This window comes from Eleutherodactylus coqui, chromosome 1 (genome assembly GCF_035609145.1).
Source record: "Eleutherodactylus coqui strain aEleCoq1 chromosome 1, aEleCoq1.hap1, whole genome shotgun sequence".
NCBI lineage: Eukaryota > Metazoa > Chordata > Amphibia > Anura > Eleutherodactylidae > Eleutherodactylus > Eleutherodactylus coqui.
The window spans coordinates 73,971,439-73,990,507 of NC_089837.1; the positions used below are offsets into that span (position 1 = coordinate 73,971,439).

At 45.2% G+C, this 19,069-nt stretch overlaps 1 protein-coding gene across 1 annotated transcript in view; it reads left to right on the forward strand.

Annotated features, from left to right (window-relative positions):
* NOL10 (nucleolar protein 10) overlaps positions 1-19,069 on the forward strand; it is a 58,328-nt gene that overhangs the window by 12,291 nt on the left and 26,968 nt on the right. Inside the window, exons 11-13 of the mRNA XM_066597287.1 lie at positions 3,195-3,344; positions 5,440-5,506; positions 6,852-6,904. Of these exons, the coding sequence (XP_066453384.1) occupies positions 3,195-3,344; positions 5,440-5,506; positions 6,852-6,904 (270 nt within the window). The remainder of the gene's footprint in view (positions 1-3,194; positions 3,345-5,439; positions 5,507-6,851; positions 6,905-19,069) is intronic.

Consider the following 19,069-nt stretch of genomic DNA (forward strand, 5'->3'; position numbering starts at 1 on the left):
AGGACAAATTAACTTTTTGGAGTCGATTATATAGGGAATCGTTTTTAGGATCCCCATCAATCGGTTGTAATCTGAGAAGGCAGGGAGTGTCCAGTTTGCCTGCAGTGCCTCTAGAGGAGCAATGAAGCATTACACAGTTCTCATTGAAATCAAGTAGGCTGTATGTATAGTATACATGGACATGTTGGGTCCTCTATAGCAGTGTTCCCCAACTCCAGTCCTCAGGGACCACCAAGAGGTCATGTTTTCAGGATTTCCTCAGTGTTGCACAGGTGATGTAATTATTGTTGGTGCCTCAGACATTGCCACAGGTGTTCTTACTATAGGATATCCTGAAAACATGACCTGTTGGGGGTCCCTGAGGACTGGAGTTGGGGAACCCTGCTCTAGAGTGAGAGACCTTGTTCCTTCTAGCTTCTCTCTGCTCTAGATAATAAGAGTTTAGGATATAGTAGCTCAACCCCCCCCCCCCTCAACCCATTTCAACTTTGCATGGCAAAGATGACTGACTACACAGATCTAGAGTTAGAAGGCGCTCGCACTTTGCTGACTTGCTGCAGATTCTGTTGTAGATCCGCAGCAGATTTCACGCTTTTGATTGAAGTGAGGGGGTGAAATCTGTTGCAGATCTGCAACAAAAAACGCAGCAAAGCAGCGACATGTGAACGCATTTACATAGGACAACTATCAGCCATATATAAGCTACAGCTGTTCTGTGTATATACGGCCACCAAGTGAGAATTTGCTTGCTAGTCTCTGCTGCCGTGGACGCTCCGACCGTTAACTTTGTATGGGAGAGGGGTTGAAATTTCAAATACACCCCCACCAAAGAACCTCACGCCCCATAACTAGTCAACAAATTATATTTCGGCCCGTGTATATGCTCCCAACAATTCGCTCAGTGATTGTGGTTCACTTGTCCAAATTCACAATCGCTCTGAGGAAATGACACACTAAAGGCCTCATGTCCACGATCGTATGAAAATGACGCCCATACACAATGTATTGCGTACGGACTGCTTTTTATATTCTGCAATGTATAGGGCTCACGCTGCAGGCTACGCAGAGAAATAGTCCACTGACTTTCATGGACTCCATTCACTATATCAGGCGGCCGCGTAATACACAATGAAAACACGGTTGTGGACATGAGCCATTCAGTGACTATTCTGAGTGACTATCCAGAAGATAGTCACTCAGCCAGTTTTATGGTTTTTTTTTTAATTTTTTTTTAAATTTTTTTATTTTTTTTAGATAAGCCAATTCTCGTCTGAATCGCTGCTAACTCGTCCACTCAGGCAGCCTGTTCATACAGGCAGATACATTGTTGACTCGTTAAAACGAGAAAGCCTTCAGAATTGCTGAGTCCTTTGTATAAGTGAATACAGAGACTGAACGAGCGCTGTTTAACCCTTTCCAATCCACTGTGTGACGTTTAAAGAAATTATGATTAAAGGCTGTTTAGCTCTGATGTCAGGGTTCTCTTATTGTATATTGCCATCCTCTCTGCTGTCGGAGCCTATCTAACGTGTCGCCTCAGGCAGTACTGGTTTTAGCCAGCAGATAGTGCTGTTGTATAACGGCAGAAAAAGAGTAAGCCCCCTAGGAAAACCAGGATACAAATTGGACTGGAAAGGGTTAAACCAAACATAAACGAACGAGCTAATGACTATTTTTATATGCCTGCATAAAGTGAACGACTCGCATTCGTCCTTCAGTCGTTGGCTCGCATTTAGATCAAACAATTCTACACTTTCACTCGTTTTGAACGATTTTTTTAAATGATCGTTCCGTCTAAAAGGACATTTTAGTCTGATGGGTGTGAAGCGTCCATGTAATGAGGTCTAATGCCCCATTTACATGGGACTGTCGGCTAAACGATCTGCGCGAGTGGGTGACGCCACCGCCAGTTTGCGCTCATGCAGAGCATTTAGACGGGCAGATCCTCGCTGAGTATCACTCGCTTCTCGCTCAGCGCTTCACATTCTATGTGACCCACTGAGCCGGGTGCGTTTAGACGCAGTGAGAAGTGAGCGAATCGGCCATGATTTTTATACTGGTTAAAAGTGAGCGACAAAGAAAAAGTAAACTAGTGCGCGATGGGCGCAAAATGTGTTCCAACGTAAATGACCCTTAAATCCAGGAGTTGAGTTGACTTGTGTTAAGGAATAGAAAGTTCTTATCAGTTTGAATTTTCAGATTATTTCTGCCTCTTCTTAAAATGCCCATTTTAGTGTTAACTCCTTTTACATCTGACTGAGTCCAGAGCTGTGACCTCCTTAAGTCAGCACTCTTTTCCCTTCCATCCTATATTGCTCTGGCTTATCTTAAAGGGGTTGTCCTTCTCTAGCTGCTTTTCTGAAGGAAGCGGACAGCTCTGTACATTGCACAGTGGTCTAGATTGGTACTGCAGGCTAAGTCCTATTGAAATAAATGGGATTCAGCCTGCAGTACCAACCCGGGTGAAATATACGGAGCTGTCTGCTTCCTGCAGCAAAATGGCTCGAAGTGGGACCACGCCTTATGCATCAACCCATGTAAATGTCTTGATGTAGCATCCACTTAAAGCTTATGCATTTCTCTCAGTTCTTCATTTTGTTAACCTACCTGTCATTTTTCTGGTTGGCTTCACCTCCATTAATACGTTCATCCGTTTACACAAGAGTATTTCACAAAGATGATTGATAAAATGGGAAAAGGCTTCGGCCCAAAGTTAATGACCTTTTCATAGCAAATAATCTGATGTATGCCAGTGTCAGGCTGCACAGCTCATTCTATGCACTGTGTTAGGCAATAACCCCCATTGAGTAGAAGGTGGACAAATGGACAGAATTCAGGATGGGATCCAAGAATCTACTGGAAAACGCTGTAACCAAATTGTCAGAACATCGAGTCCCGGCTAATGCAATTCTGTATTCAGGATATAAAAAGCAGCTCAGGAAGGACACGCGATGTGCCTATCAAATGTACAAATTGATTTAGATGGTTTTAACTAGTTCCTAGTGAATGGGACTGCACTGCTTTGTAGCTAATAAGCTGTTCATAGACATCCGATAACTGTTCTCTGCCACAGATGACCTGAGGGTGGGTCAAATTATTTATTTTTTTTGGGGGGGGGGGGCTAGAAAACCCCTCTAAGTACATATTCCAAAAACAAGCAAATGAGTATTTTAATGCCTGTGTCTCCTTTGTAGGTTCTGGTGTATGATCTTCGTTCCAACAGACCGCTGATTGTAAAAGATCACCAGTACGGGCTACCCATCAAATCCATCCAGTTTCACGATCCATTAGAGCTGATTATATCTTCTGACTCAAGAATCATCAAAATGTGGAACAAGGATAATGTAAGTGCGCCAAGATGTGCTGCAGGGAGAGCATTCAGACAAAATCTACGAGATATGCCTTCCCTTAACCCTTTGCAATACAATTTTGGATTTAGGGTTTCCTAGGGAGTTTTCTCTTTCTGCGATTTATAGAATTTTGCCATCTGCTGGCTAGAGCCAGTACTGCGGTATGGGACATGCTGGAGAGGCCTCTGACAACAGAACGGCCAGTAATATACAGTAAGAATACCCTGCCGGACGTCTTCCGACATCAGAGCTGTACAGCCTTCAATCAGAATGTCTGAAGACGTCAGACAGTGGATTGGAAGGGGTTAAAGCGACCCTCTTGGCCTTGACAAACAAAGAGACTCGGCGCTGCCACCTGACTACTTGGTGTGCACTGTGTATTAGCATGCATCAGTAGACACTGCATGCTGCTCTGATTGGTCGGTACTGCTCACGTGGCCAATGACAGTGCAGGCACAGCTGGAGTTTCCTTATCCGCTCTGCAGTTAGCTAGCTTAAAGGGGTTGTCCCGCGAAAGCAAGCGGTGTTAAGCACATGCGCAGAAGACCTGTGCGGCGCGAGCACGCCGGAGCGGCCCTATTCAACAGAACAAAAGAGGAGACTGCGCAAGCGCATCTAATCGAGGGAGAAGGAGGCTTCGGTCGGCGCCATGGAGATGGGGACGCCAACACCGGAGGGGGTAAGTGAATAACTTCTGTATGGCCAATATTTAATGCTTGATGTATATTACAAAGTGCATTAATATGGCCATACAGAAGTGCTGAACCCCACTTGCTTTCGCGGGACAACCCCTTTAAGTCTGATTTCTCACCTCGTCTTAGCTAGCGTACGAAAAAATGTACAGACTAGGCTGATAAAACCTTGTGCAAAAAAATTCTAATAATCACCTATTCTGTACATTAAAAAAAAAAAAAATTAAAGTGCAGTTAACTCTTTAACCCTTTCCAATCCAGTTTCCCTGCCACCCGCACACTCCCCAGCTCTTATCTAATTTGGGTGCATACAGCGTGTTGTTGATTCTATGGTATGACTCAACAGAAACGCATAAAAACGACCCGTCCTGAAGATTTAATTAGCTATCTTTTGAAAATGAGTGTTTCACACCGGAAGATCGTTTGTAATAATCCTGTAAATATATGTATATTGATACGGTGTAACATTTATATAAGACTGTTCTTTTCTAATTTCGCTAGTGACAGATTTCATTAGACAAATTAGTAATTAAGTCTTATTATGTCAATTAGCAATGAATAGTGTATGCAGAACAGAGTTCTGATATCGGAGGCCGTTCTGCATATACATATTACACTATGCAGAACGGCCTCTAACATCGGAGCTCTGTTCTGCATAGTGTTAGAAACGTGTCAGATCTCGTACAACATCGGAACTATGCTGGGAAGTCTGAATGTTGGGCGAGGTCCCACACTAGATTGGAGAGGGTTAAAGAAGTTGAGAGAGGGGAGCAATCCCCAGAATTCCGTCCAGAATTCATCAAAGATTCCAATAGCATGAAAGGCCGTCGGACAGCAGCATATCCATAGGTGGGCAATATTTTTTCCAGGCAAGACACGAACACCATAAAAGACAGCAACGTTTTCGACTCTGCTATAGTCAAGCTGGAGGAAGATGCCGTAGAGTTGAAACGTTGCTGTATTTTCCGCTGCACTTGTCTTGTCTGCAGTAAAGATTGCCCGTTTTTGGATATGCTGATGTCCGACTGCCTTTTTACGCCTATTGGTCTCGTTTAGCAGTCTAAGTTTCTTTTATCTTCCTGCTGCCCCCTTATGCACTGGTTACAGCAGTAAACCGGTTATGCCTGCACATCTCAGGGGCATTTGCCCTAGTTTTACTGTAAATCTAGCCGGGATTACATAAATGAGTGCATTTTTTAGATTAATTTTTACATTTATTCAGCAATGCAATTATTTATTTCAGAGCCAGATTATAGTCAGAAAATGCTTACAGATGGCAGGAAATGCCCGCCCCGTCTTTCCATCATGCCACAGCTTGTGTGTCACATAACCGCCGCATCTTATGACCACATGATGATACTTATGGGATTATTGTTTGTTCTTTTTTTTTTCTACAGGGCAAAGTTTTTACCTCCATTGAACCCAAGGCTAATATAAATGATATTTGCCTTTACCCTAATTCAGGTGAGAACCAGTTTTGTGTATGACGATGGGCAATGTGATCTCTAGTTCTCACCCGCCATCCCTGCTGATGATCTCCTGGCATGCTGCACCTTCACTAACATTGTTTACTGTGATGGAGAGGGGTGTCCAGAAGCAATCTCTGGCCCGCTCTGCTTCAATTCACTGAATGATCCTCGCTCCTGGGTAAAAGCACAGGAGCGAAGATTGTTGGGCCCTGCTACAATTGTCCCATGTAAAGGTGCACTTAAGAGTCCAGTGAGCGGGTCTATCAGTGGTTGATGGGTTATTTCTGTACACTGATACAGAGAAGGGTGTCAATCGTTAAAGGGTTTTGGGGGTAAAAACGTTTTTTGCAGAATGGAATGTAAAGTGGCCACTACTTACATAAACTGGTCTGGTCAGGCATTCAGTCGCACTGTTCTGACAATCTCCGCTCTGGTCACATGACCACAGCGTGCCATTCAGCTCATCAAGCACAATATAAGGGGAGAGTCTGATTGCTCCCTGTGCATTACAGGGACCTTTTTTTTTATCTTCAACACAAATGTTTTGGGAAAGTACCAAAAGTATTAAAACGTATCACTTTACATCCCCATGGATGGTTAGACCTACATTTAACCTCTTACGCTTATGTATATTTTTCTTGTGGGGTAGAAAATCTTCAGGATAGGTCATAAATAGTCGATTGATTTAGGGGAGGGTCAGCTTTTCATGATCCCTGTCAATCAGCTGATCACCAAGCCCACTGGAAGCAGATAGCACTGTCAACGTTGCAGTGGCCCAGATTGGAACTGCAGTCACAGCTCCCATAAAATGCAGGAGGTGTTCCTGCAATCCCAACATGGGCTTCTGCAATACAGACAGCGCTGTCTGCTTCTAGCCCTACCCGCACTCATAGCCGGTCTGACGATCAGCTGATCGGCAGGGATCTCAAGCCGCAAACTCCTGCCCATTAACTATTGATGACCTATCCTGAGGATATGACACTGATAGTAAAGCCCTGGACGACCTGTTTAAAATCCCCTGTGACTAATATGCTTTTGCAGTTCTCAGCACTGACCAGCAGAGGGCGGTGTCGTATAGAAGTGTCTATTGCTGTATACATGAAGCTTTGTTACAGAGGTTATAGCATCAGTTTAAAATCTTTTTAGCTTGCGGTAAACCAGCAGTTTAAAAAAAAAAAAAATGTAAAAAATGGTCAGGTTCCTCATGGCTCAATCTGATAGAACTTTCCCATGGTCCTATGATCGGGCAGCACCTAGTCCCAGTGCCCGCACACCTGCCAGGTGTCTGATGCCAGTAGAGAAGCACACTTTCAGGATCACATCTCCTTATGTGTTCTCAGGAATGCTCTTCACTGGTAACGAAGCTCCCAAAATGAATGTCTATTATATTCCGGTAAGTTCCGTCCATTCTGTATAGTGGGGCGCCATGTGGAATACACTGTATTTATTATTTTTTTCCTCATTGCATTGTAATTAATATGCACAGACGCCTAGTGAGTTTGGCCAAGTACCGTTTACGAGCCACAATAGGATGCCAAGTTTTTATCATGACAACTCTGTTCTTGCTTACATCAATTTGTTAAGCCTCTTATTAAAGGGGTTGTCCCATCATTACATTTTATTCATTGTGCAGATCATAAAAAAAGTTAACCCCTTCATGACTATATATATATTCGAACACACATCATGCAGTCACTGGGAGCGGATGGTGTTCACTTCTATTAAGCCTCACACAGCGCCTGTATACTGACAGCCGTCTGTTTCCAAAACTAGGCCAACATTGAAAGGTGCAATAGACTGCAATACTGAAATATTGCAGTGTATTTTGTGTAATGGAAATACAGTTAATTGAAGAGGTATGACGCTTGGAAGGCGAGAATGAAAAATGGCGGGTCCTTAAGGTGTGTCTACTTATGACTTTTACATGGCATGGCTCCATCTGCTGTTCAGAGCGAATATTAATGTGCACATTCAAATGATGACTGCTGAAGGACATTCGGCGGCCACTGACCACGCAACCTGCATAGTGATCCTCTGTTCACTGTAGAAGTAGCTTTCTGCCTGTTTGTCGGGAATGCTGTACATGGTGCTATAGAGGAGAAGACTTCTGCATGGGAAGGGACTATATTGTCAGCTGCCAGAGGGGGGAGGAGACTGATTCATCTCAGAGCTGCCACCAGCAGGATTATGGAAGAAACACTACAGATGGCTTTACAGTTGTGATAGGCCTTCAGGACTAAATGATTTGGGATAACATTTTAATAATGTGGACAAAACTATAGCCTGTATTTGTCGGTCAGCTTTCTCAGACTCTCGAGTGGTAAATCCAGCTTAGTTATGAAGAGGACCATGCCCTGCTGTTATATCATGGAATAACCAGATGGATTTGCCATTCAGGACTGGTGGAAGCTGTAAAGGTAGCAAAAAAAACAATCAACCTCGCACAATCTTTTATATTAATAAAAACCGGAAGCATGTCCTCTGTAGTTGTCACCAACTTGCCCAAGAGCCGTATATTGCACAGCCAGCCAGTGATATGGAAGCAAGGGATACATTACTATGTAACTAGGCTGATCTGCCACTCGGGGTTCTGGGAAAACTCGGTCTGGCCCTTTGGGGGTCGTAGTGGCAGACTTTCCTATCAAGTTGTTCATTTCTGGGTTTGAGTCCTTTGAACCTACCGATATTGTCGGCGACTGACTACTCTCTAGTGGGGGTCGCCCAACTATTGTCAGGGGAAAGAAGAACTGTGGATGTTAAATTTCAGCGAGGTAAGCCGGCGCCAAAGCGGTCTGGCCGAACCAAACGTTTACGTGTGTGAGGGAGCTGGGAAAACAGCTGTTGCAAGAATGGTCATTTGTTGGCTGGTTGTAGTGGGTGTACGGGCACCATTGGTAGAATGAAGGGGTTTTAGGTCCTAAAGGGGTTTTTCTATTAAAGACAATCATGCCTTATCTACAGGATTAGGGATAGATGTCTGATCTCTAGGGTTCAACTAGGGCTGGGCTTGATTCTTATTTTTTCCCAATCCCTTCCCGATTTTGTGATTTTTATTTTTTTTTTAACTTCTATTTTATTTCATTTTTTCTTTTTGTTTTTTTGTTACTAAACAAGCTAAAAATACGAGTAGGCTTTTTTTCTTTTTTTTACTTAAAGGGGTTGTCCCGAGGCAGCAAGTGGGTCTATACACTTCTGCATGGCCATAATAATGCACTTTGTAATGTACATTGTGCATTAATTATGAGCCATACAGAAGTTATAAAAAGTTTTATACTTACCTGCTCCGTTGCTGGCGTCCTCGTCTCCATGGTGCCGACTAATTTTCGCCCTCCGATGGCCAAATTAGCCGCGCTTGCGCAGTCCGGGTCTTCTCCTCTTCTCTATGGGGCTCCGTGTAGCTCCGCCCCGTCACGTGCCGATTCCAGCCAATCAGGAGGCTGGAATCGGCAATGGACCGCACAGAAGCCCTGCGGTCCATGAAGACAGAGGATCCCGGCGGCCATCTTCAGCAGGTGAGTATGAAGACGCCGGACCGCCGGGATTCAGGTAAGCGCTGTGCGGGTGGTTTTTTTAACCCCTGCATCGGGGTTGTCTCGCGCCGAACGGGGGGGGGGGTTTAAAAAAAAAAAAACCCGTTTCGGCGCGGGACACCTCCTTTAAGGAAATGGCATACACAGCAATTTTTTAACATACGCGAATTATAATCAAATCTTAATGGGACAATTCTGATAATTAGTACTTAACAAGCAATTGGTGTGTATACACTTATGTAAAGTAAACTTTAAGGCTCATGCCCATGACCGTGTTTTCGCAGTGTTGCAAGGATGCGTGATACGCTGTGAATTGAGTCAATAGACTTTCGATAAAACAGAAGGGGGAATTTTAAAAAAATAACCCACTACGCATGGCCGTGTACGTGTGATACACGGGCATGTGCAGTGCCATACAAAGCCCTATGCGGTCTCTGCCGGCAAAGCGTATGGCTGCAGGGAGACTCGCAGCATCTTGGGCATATGGCCAAGGGCATGAGCCCTTAGTCACATGAGGGATGGGGTTTTACACCCTGCAGTCATCCCAGCCCCCCCATGTACTATGCACACACCCCATCACAACCTTCATGCACTTTCCTCCCATTAGTCATCACAGCCCCGCTCCCCAGTGTCCCGCGCATCCCACTCGCCTCCAGCCCAGTATTGGCCCCCGGTCTAGTTCAGTTTCACAATTCTGATGAAAGTTTAAGGTGCATTCACACACAGATGATCGCTCAAAATTCGCCAGGATCTGACAGTTCTAAGCAATCATTTTGCATTGGGTACTAATGGGCTAAACATTAGAGAACAGTGGGTATTTAGAGAACAGTGGGTGGTCTGTTCTCTAAATACACCACTATTCTACAGCGGGACAGCGGCTGTTAACAGCTGTTTAAAGAATGTGATCAGCACTGCCCGCAGAGAACTCAGCGTGCCGTCCGTCCTATCTTATCCTGAGGCCCGAGGATTTCATGCGGACCTGAAGTCAGCGATGGACGAAAAGTGCATGATGGGCGCACACAACGATCGCTCAAAATTAAACCCCAGCAGTCCCAAGAACGGCGCACCCCCAATGCTCCACATGAAGAATGTGTAACCACTAATCCATTTACTTCTATTAGAGTGAGTGAGATTGATGCGCTCGGCTCTCTATCCCCTAGAAGTGAACGTAGTGATGGTCGTGTGTGCACCGCTACTTCATGCATATAGGGAGGCATTCAGGGTGTGCTGTTCTTGGGATCCCTGATGGTCCCAGTAATCAGACATGGATCCCCAGTCCTGTTTAAATGTCATTAGTAGGAAAACCTCATAATGGGCCTTTTTTTTTTTTTAACTATTTGTCTCATTGCAGAAATCCAACCTGCAGGGCTCCCACTAATCAGCAGAATGAAGGGCATGCGGCGCCCCTTTAAACCCCATATCGCTGCAAGGTTTACTCAAGTACGCCATTCATATTTAAGTCCTGAAAACCCCTTGAAGGCCAGTTTCACATGGTCTTAAGTGAGATGCACCTAAGAACCTTTGGCTCAGCTTGCATTGGACAACACATAGACACCCGTCCGTGCCCCGTCCCCTGCCCATAGACCTCGCACTTTGCATGTCCTATTCTCACAAGTGGAAACTGACAAGAATAGGACATGAAGTCAACTTTTTTTTTTTTTTAATGCAGACCCCTGGTCCATGTGATAAATCATTCACATGAATAGCCTCAGGGGCCCTTGTAGGGCATTGAATACACAGACAACACACGGCCTGAAAGTGCAGCTCTGTGAATTGGCGCTGATATGCTTTACAGCCACCTGAGAAGCAGAGTTGTACAATAAAGTATTATGCATTTGGTATATGAGACAGACCTAAATAACGGCTATAGGAACAGTCCGCCCCCCCCCCGCCTGCACTTTTAAAGTATTTAGTTACGCTATTTAATGTTGCCTTGTGGTTGGAAAGAGAACGCCCAGCCGTACCCACATCCTACTCCGAGCGGCGTGTCACCCTACAGCTGAAGTCAGTTCATGCATCAGCTCCTTGTAAACAAAGGCAGGCAAAAATAGACACACAAGGCAAAGGGCAGGCAGCCTGCAAGGTGCCAACGTAAGTGCCAGGCGAGACCCAGCTCTGGGGTAAATCCAATAGAGGCAGATCTTCAGCTCCGGGATTACACTGCAATATCCAATTATGCAGTCTAGGGTCGGTTAGAGACAGACATATGTTTGTTCTGTCTGCCTGTCCTCAGACCCCCGAGAGGCGAGATTATTCTGCACGTCTTCTCAGAAAAGCCCATAAAAAAAAATAGGTGTGCCTGACCGAGTCTAGATGCCGTCTTCTGCCCCAGTGACACACTTTCATATACTTTGCAATCATAAAACACGATGGGCTATATGATGTATAATTTTGAATGCCTTTATTAAGTTTCCAGCCTGCGGCTCCACCAATGGGAAGGTCGGCTTGTGCTGCCTCCCTTTGGGCTGGGACTAGACGGGGACATGAAGGTTGTAGTGCTGCGCGCGACGTTGCATCTATTCATGTTCAATCAAGTTGCATCGTGGCCAACATGACGGCTGAAGAAAGTTCTAATCTGTTGGATTTTGGTCGCAGGCACCATAGACCTCAATGTAAGTCGCATGTGACTGCTTTGGCTGTTTGAACCACCACCTTACAGCTCTGGACCGGTCGCACAGCAGCAAATTGCAGTTTGTTAACATTAATGAGACTTGATGTCGCGTAGCACATGTCACCATGTCCGTAATGGGGACCGCATGCACCACCATTGATTTGCATTAGTGTATTCAGATGAGGGGTTTTTTTTCCGTTCATGTATGGAGGGAAAAAAAAAACCCTGCAGCATTTCTCATTTTCATTTATGTTAACTGACCGAAATCGCCCATTAAAATTAGTGGGATCACATGGAAAAACACAGTACATGTGCAATTACATGTGTTAATTACGTGTTCACGCTTGTTGCTGGGAGATGTAGGAAAAAAGAAATATCAATTGGGTGTTCTTGCAGGGTTTTGTGTTTTTTTTTTGTTTTTTTTTTAGTGTGAGAAAAACTCCCTTGCACATGCTGTGACAGCGGTGCATTATTCGGGCTGACATTGCATCCGCCCGTCTGAATGAGCCCTTCCGTTGCAGGAGGATGCCTGTGTGCGATGCACTTGGGGATAAACACACGTGCGTGTCTATTGTGAAAATCGCATGTTATTTAGGCAGGAAAAATTAAAAAACCTCATCGCACTTGCATGAAAATCGCATCTGCGTGCAAATGCAATGTGATTGTTTTTGTGCAGATCCATATAAAATAATGGACAAAATCACCCAAAAAATAGCAAGTGTTGCGAGAGCAAACAAAATCGCCCATGCATCGCATCCTACAATGCACCAGTTTTGCACAATAAAACCGCCCTAGTTAATTTTCAGCCTCTCCTTTAAAAAGGTGTATTCATATCTCGGGCTTCTATAGTATACAAATAGAATGTCATAAAAGTCTGATAGATGTGGGCCCACCTCTGAAACCCGCACCAATCACTCCCAGCCTGGCTGTCCAAAGGTGGCTAGGAGTGGTCGGGATTATGGAAACGGCTGGACAGGCTTTGCTAGTCTATTTCCAAAGCACTTACAGAAGGCAACGGAGTTATGGCAATGGCATAGCCCGGCGCTCGGCTGCTTTTGTAATCCCAGCCACCTCATACAGAGTGGTGGTCCCACTAAAGCCAAGCAAAGGCGAAGCAAATTATTTTTTTTCCCCAAAAAGAAAGATAATGTAAATTGATTGCTTTCTTATGTGTATTGCAAAAGGTCCTTTAAAAAGGAGACTTTGAACAGCTACATCAATGTAAAGAATTGTGGGAAAGCATGAGCAAAAAGAAATCGCTCTACCTACCTATAACACAGACAAACCACTAACTGCATTGTGGAGAACCCTAGAGAAGAACTGAGCAGTGCTGATGTAATTCCAGTGGCTGTGGAACAGTAAATCACTCATCACTAGCTGTGGCCACTTATCTGTGAGTCTTTGACTCTCTCTTGCGTCACAGTGCTAGACACCACTTCCCCAGTAGTTGGCACACAACGGCATCATGTCACTGAAGAAACAGCCTCTCCTCTGACTTGTTCTGCACTCCATCCCTTTTAGCGCATATACATTCTGCATTCCATATACATACAGCACAAGCACTCCGGCCATGGCTGGACAATGCAGTGTGGCAATGCATGGAGCAGAAAAACAGTTCCAGCTGTATCCATGCAAAAGCTTATACATGGGTATGGGGCTGAGATGACGGAAGGAGGGATTCGAGGGAGGGGTATGAGCTGTATTGAGTGAATGGGATGGGTGTAGGGAAGAAAAAAAAATGTACTTGTACATGACAATCAGACCCACCCTTTATGGGGCTTGCTGAGGTGACCAGGAGCGTCATGGTCACAGGACTGTCAGAAGAAAAAGCAGAATGGCGCACCTGAATACTACAAAAGGTCAGATCTATATAAGTAGTGTCCACTTGATTGTACATACTCCAAAAAAAGTCTCTTCCTGGAAATCCCCTTTAAACTTAAAGCAGCCCTCCAATCCTGGGACAGAATTTGTCCAGCGATGAGAGGTGGGGAGTTTTATATTACTTGGTGTCGTCTTTCTCCCTTTTCTGCCACCAATCCACTTGTTTCTGGAACTTCTCTTCATTCTTCCAAGATGGCTGCACAGATTCTTAGACTACCCGTTGCACACTGAGCACTGGTGCTGCATTCTGCTCTGATTGGCCAGTGTGGCTCATGTGACCAATCTGAAAGCAGTATGCAGTGTCTGACTACAGATGCACAATGTACATTGAGTAATCCAAGCAAAGGCAGACAGCAGCATATCCAAGTGTTCTTTTATTACCCCAAACAGCGTATAAAGTGCAACGTTTTTCTCAAGGGTCATGGGAGCCGAAAGGTTGCACTTTTATATGCTGGTTTGGGTAATAAAAGAACACTTGGATGTGCTGCCATCTGCCTTTGCTTGTATTACTATGTAATGCTAGATGGGGTCAACCCGGGCGGATGGTCTCCTGCATTCGAGTGTCCATTGGTGCTCTTTCCAGTCCTTTTCTTTGAACATACATTGAGTAGTCACAGGAGCGTAATGGCCATCTTGGAAGAATGACCAGGGCCCCAGGAACAACTGAATAGGCTGCAGAACGGGCAGGAAGGATGGCAGCAAGTTATAGAACTCACCACCTCTGGTCCCTGGCTAAATTTTGTCCCCAGAACTGGAGGGGTACTTTAAAGGGTAGGGTCATAAAAACCCCTGCCCGCCCTCATTAGTGCGTATAGACTGTTTAGGGGTTCCGAGGACCTAGCTCCCAGCAACTTACTCTGGTGGCCATCTATACTGGAAACAATACATCTGAATCATCGATGGAAGGCCGGTTTCACATCTACCTTGGAATCTTCAGACAAGTGGTTCCATCATAGATCTGGCTCAAAATACTGTAATGGAGTCTGTCCGGCGCTATTTGGGTCCATCCAGAGACAGAGCCATTTGCCCACGGGGATTCCCCTTTCCTGCTCCCCGAACAGAGTGGGAGGGTAGAATCCCCAACACAGGTGGGAAACCGTCTTAATGGGCTGTTGACAGGAGGTCCCGACCAATTGATGACCACAGTGGCTCTTCTCTTTACCACTGTTGTGTTTGGCAGCTGGAGGTCACCTGCGGCTTCTCGCACGCCATAGCTCTAACAAATCCAGCTGTTTCTGGTCCTTGTCGGAAGCCTGTGAATATTTGGGGAAATAAAAGCAATTAAAGCCTTCGCTATGGGATGTGGTGCTGCAGGGGTGGAGGACGTTCACAACAGGATATACCTTTTTAATCTTTGCAATAGTTTAGCAGTGAAGTAATTATGGCTTGGACATGAAGGGACCTGTACGGGTGAGACCGCGCGGCCTGTGTTTAAGCTGATTTACGTCAGCACTCCGCGTGAGGAGCATCAAGGGAAACCTAGAAATTAGCTCAATACCTGGAACTGAGAAGTTTTCATGGAATTGTTAAATCCCGCCGTCTTGTCGCTGGGTGGTTGTTTTTAGAAATGTTTTTTTTCTAACATGTGACTCACTGGAAGAATCTTCAAAGACCTTGACTTGTATAACGAAGAGGCGCGTGTTCTTTGGGGATGCACAATGACATTTCTGTCTTTGGTTTCGGTCGGACTGTAGAAAATATTTAATGCGAGTAGCCAAAAATATAATGGAATCCGTAACCGCGGTCTTTCTCTTAGAAGATCTGTTTGTGGTTTGGACTGCCTGTTGGCTTCTCCATATTGGCTCCGGTCACTTGGTCGCCCTGTCTACCCTACATCTATGAGAGGTTTTCCGAGATTAAAACAAAAACTGTAGAGCACATGAAATTCCAAAAACAAAGATAAAACATGCTCTCCTTTTACATGTCCCCTCCGGTCTAAGGCCAACAGTTCCGTCCTGGAAGTTCTTGCAGTAATCACGTACGTTCACATTTATTTCTGTCGCCGGTTTTAACCCCCATAACGTTTTTTTATTTTCCCGTCCATGGGGTTGTGTTTTTTTTATGAGTTTTTACCAATACTATTTTGGGGTACTCATGAATTATCTCCGATTACAGCTGTTACGGATAGGTGTCAGCTGTCAAAGACGGCAGACGCTTGCCTTGTATGAAGTGGGCTCTGATCCCAAGCCCACTCCACACAGTGAGGCTCAATGACCTCCATATGTGTACGGCACATGTCAGCAAGCTGTTAAAGAGATACTCCCATGTTGGCTTTTTATATCCAAGGTAGAAACCGCTGCCATGGGTTCCTACCACCCACCCGGAGCCTACAGAAAAGGCCTGCGGTGTGCTACGCTGTTCCCTGGCTCCCGTTCACTTCAGCAATGGAAACAGCCCTACGCTAAGTGCTCGGCTCTTTCCGACAAGTGGTTGGAACAGAGCAGCCCGGTTTTCATGGGTATGTTCGCACGTGCTTTGCCGGGGGTTTGGTGCAGAAACCTTGCTGCAAATTTCATGCTCCTTACTTAAAGAGTGAAATTTGCTGTGAAGATCCATTGCCTAAATGGACATACTATGGATTTAAAATCCGCAGCAGAGGCCAATTTACACTGCGGATTTCTTCTGCGGCGTGTGGACGAGCGTTTTGTAAATCTCATCCACATTGCCGATACTGTAAAATGAATATGCTCAGTGTTCCTGCAACGTGTGAACATGCGCTTAACCCCTTGAGTGGCACGCCCGGAAATTTTCCGGGACGAGCTCCACTGCTCATAGCGATACTGCCCGGAAGATTTCCGGGCTATGTATCACTATGGGAGCTGCAGAGCACAATGCCACAAGCTGTGACAGTGTGCTCTGCCTGCACAGACCCACAGAGAACAAAGCAAGGGCTTTGAAAAACCAGCAGAAGATATTGCCGATATGTCGGCAACCTCCTGCTTTGTTTATAGGTTGCCATAGAGACCATCGGCTTGTCAGAAGCAAGCCGATGGGCTCTGTGGCAGGGAGAGCTGGTTGTTAGCTGTCAGAGGACAGCTAGGTACTAGCTCTTACAGCAGAGATCAGAGAAAACCTCCGATCTCTGCTGTGTTAACCCTTTACATGCTGCAGTCTATGTGACTGCAGCATGTAAAGGGCTGTCACTGCAGCATGTAAAGGGCTGTCACCATCAGACCCCCGGAATGTGATCAGGGGGTCCTGATGGGTCCCTGTGGAAGTCCCCTAAAGGGACAAAAAAAAAAAAAAGTAAACAAATTATAAAAAAAATAATAAAAACACTTGTCTCCCTTTACTTTGTAAAAAATCAAAAATACAATCACACATGTGGTATCCATGCGTCGTAATGACCCAGAGAAGGAAGTTAATACATTATTTAACCCCTTAATGACATGGCCCCTTTTTTCTTTTTTCCCCATTTCTTTTTTTCCTCCCCCCTGTTTAAAAAATCACAACTTGTCCCGCAAAAAACAAGCCCTTATATGGCCATGTCAATGGAAAAATGAAAAAGTTATGGCTCTTGAGACGCAACTGCAAAATTAGTTGAAATTCAATGATTAGACCATTTTAAAAAACCTGCCCTGGTGGGCACGACAGGGTGGTAGGAAACCAGCCACTCAAGGGGTTAAAGGAGTTTTGCCATCTAAGGCATATCCACAGGATGGGAGGGGGGTAAGTGCAGGTAAAAGCCAAGGAGACCTTAAATTTTGATATCAACCTTGGCCCCAAAAGCTGGACCTGCAGCGATCCTCATAGTGACAGACTATTAGCACTAGTTACTCGCATTGTCTCGTTTCCCTGCACAGCAGCGCTCCCATCCACCTGCTGTCACATACAGCGTGGCCCTATTTACTAGAATGGAGCTGTGCAGGGGAAAAAAAACCTTTGTTCTCGGCGCTGGGTCCCATGGTTCAGACTCTAAAAGTCATGCTATTGCATAATAACTAGAATAATGGCCATATTTTATATCCTTTCCTTTTTCAGAAAACTACTTTTTCTGCTTTTTGGTCACCCTGTAGCCCTGATCAGAGAATTGGGGGTTGTCTAAATAAGGGGTGTAGACCTCAGTATCGCCTTGTTCTCTCCGGCTCGGTCGTCTGGTTGAGCTGTGCACAGATGGGCAGGCGCAGGAGGAAGTAGGTCAATGTGTTAAAGATTTCACCCGGCTTGTTGTCTAGGGCAGAGTGGAAAACATGTGCATCCTCCACCCGTCCAAACACGTTCAAGGAGAGCGAGAGAAATTAGGAAAAAAATCAAACCCAACGACAGGAAATCCTAGTGATTTCCTCCAGTGCTCCAGTAGGAACCCGAAGTGTGCGCAGTGTTTACTTTACCGACATATGTTCAAGACCGAGGTGATTTATTGTTACTGCAACCACTTTTTTTTTTATGGAAGTGCAAAGTTTCAGTTCAGAGAACACAGACAAAAATAAGAAAATCCATTTTTAGTTTGAACCTATGTATACAGATTGGCCCTTTTGTTGCAATTCTTGGCAGCGACTTGTGGAGCATTTGGGTTACATTATAACATCGGCCAGGTGTGCCGTCCAGGAAGGGGAATTGGAGACTTTATTTGCACATTTCTTAGATGGTAAAAAAACAGCAATAACAGAATTTTGCTTTTAGATGTGAATAGAGAAGAAAACATTGTATAACTCAAATCAAATTATCTCCTCAAAGACAGCCCTTTTCAGATGTGATTCCTTGTCCGATCAGCTGATCGTCCCAGGTCCTGTCCCAGCAGCTGATTTTGCTGCGGCCAACCATGCATTTTCCCTGCGGTGACCACTGTGTGTAAAATGTAGTGTTGCATGGCAGGCATCCAAGGAGGGGGATTTGAGTCCCAATAAGACACATGGACAGGTGTTGTCGCCTTGAGACAAGCCCTTTAATGATAGATCAGGTCACATCTAAATAGCGGAGACTGTATGGAGACATGTGGAGACCTTGCATCTCTACTACACAGCCATAGACAATCCTTATGCGGCTGTTTGGTGCCTCCGTACGGCATTGTACTCCAAAGATTTAGTCTTCGAAGAGAAGCCATGCCTCTAGCTGGAGAATAGCTCCAGATTACTGAATCCCCCAATTATTGTACCATAGGTTGTAGTTCCCCTGCACCAATTCCTTACATGTCACCTAATAAGCTGTATTCATATAGCGCTAACCTATTCTGCAGCATTTTAGAAATCGGAAGGTACATGAACAGATGAAATCAGATAGAACATACAGTATAAAATGACCAACTTGGAGAATAGGAGTGAGGACCCTGTTTGTGACACATGAGATACAAGTGCTTGTCCAGTACAATGCTCCGACCATCTTATATAAGTGAACTGTACGTAACACTGTATGAACCGGTCACGGGGTGTGGGGGCAACCAGGTGTAGCGACTGGCACGGGGTGTGGGGGCAACCAGGTGTAGCGACTGGCACGGGGTGTGGGGGCAACCAGGTGTAGCGACTGGCACGGGGTGTGGGGGCAACCAGGTGTAGCGACTGGCGCGGGGTGTGGGGGCAACCAGGTGTAGCGACTGGCG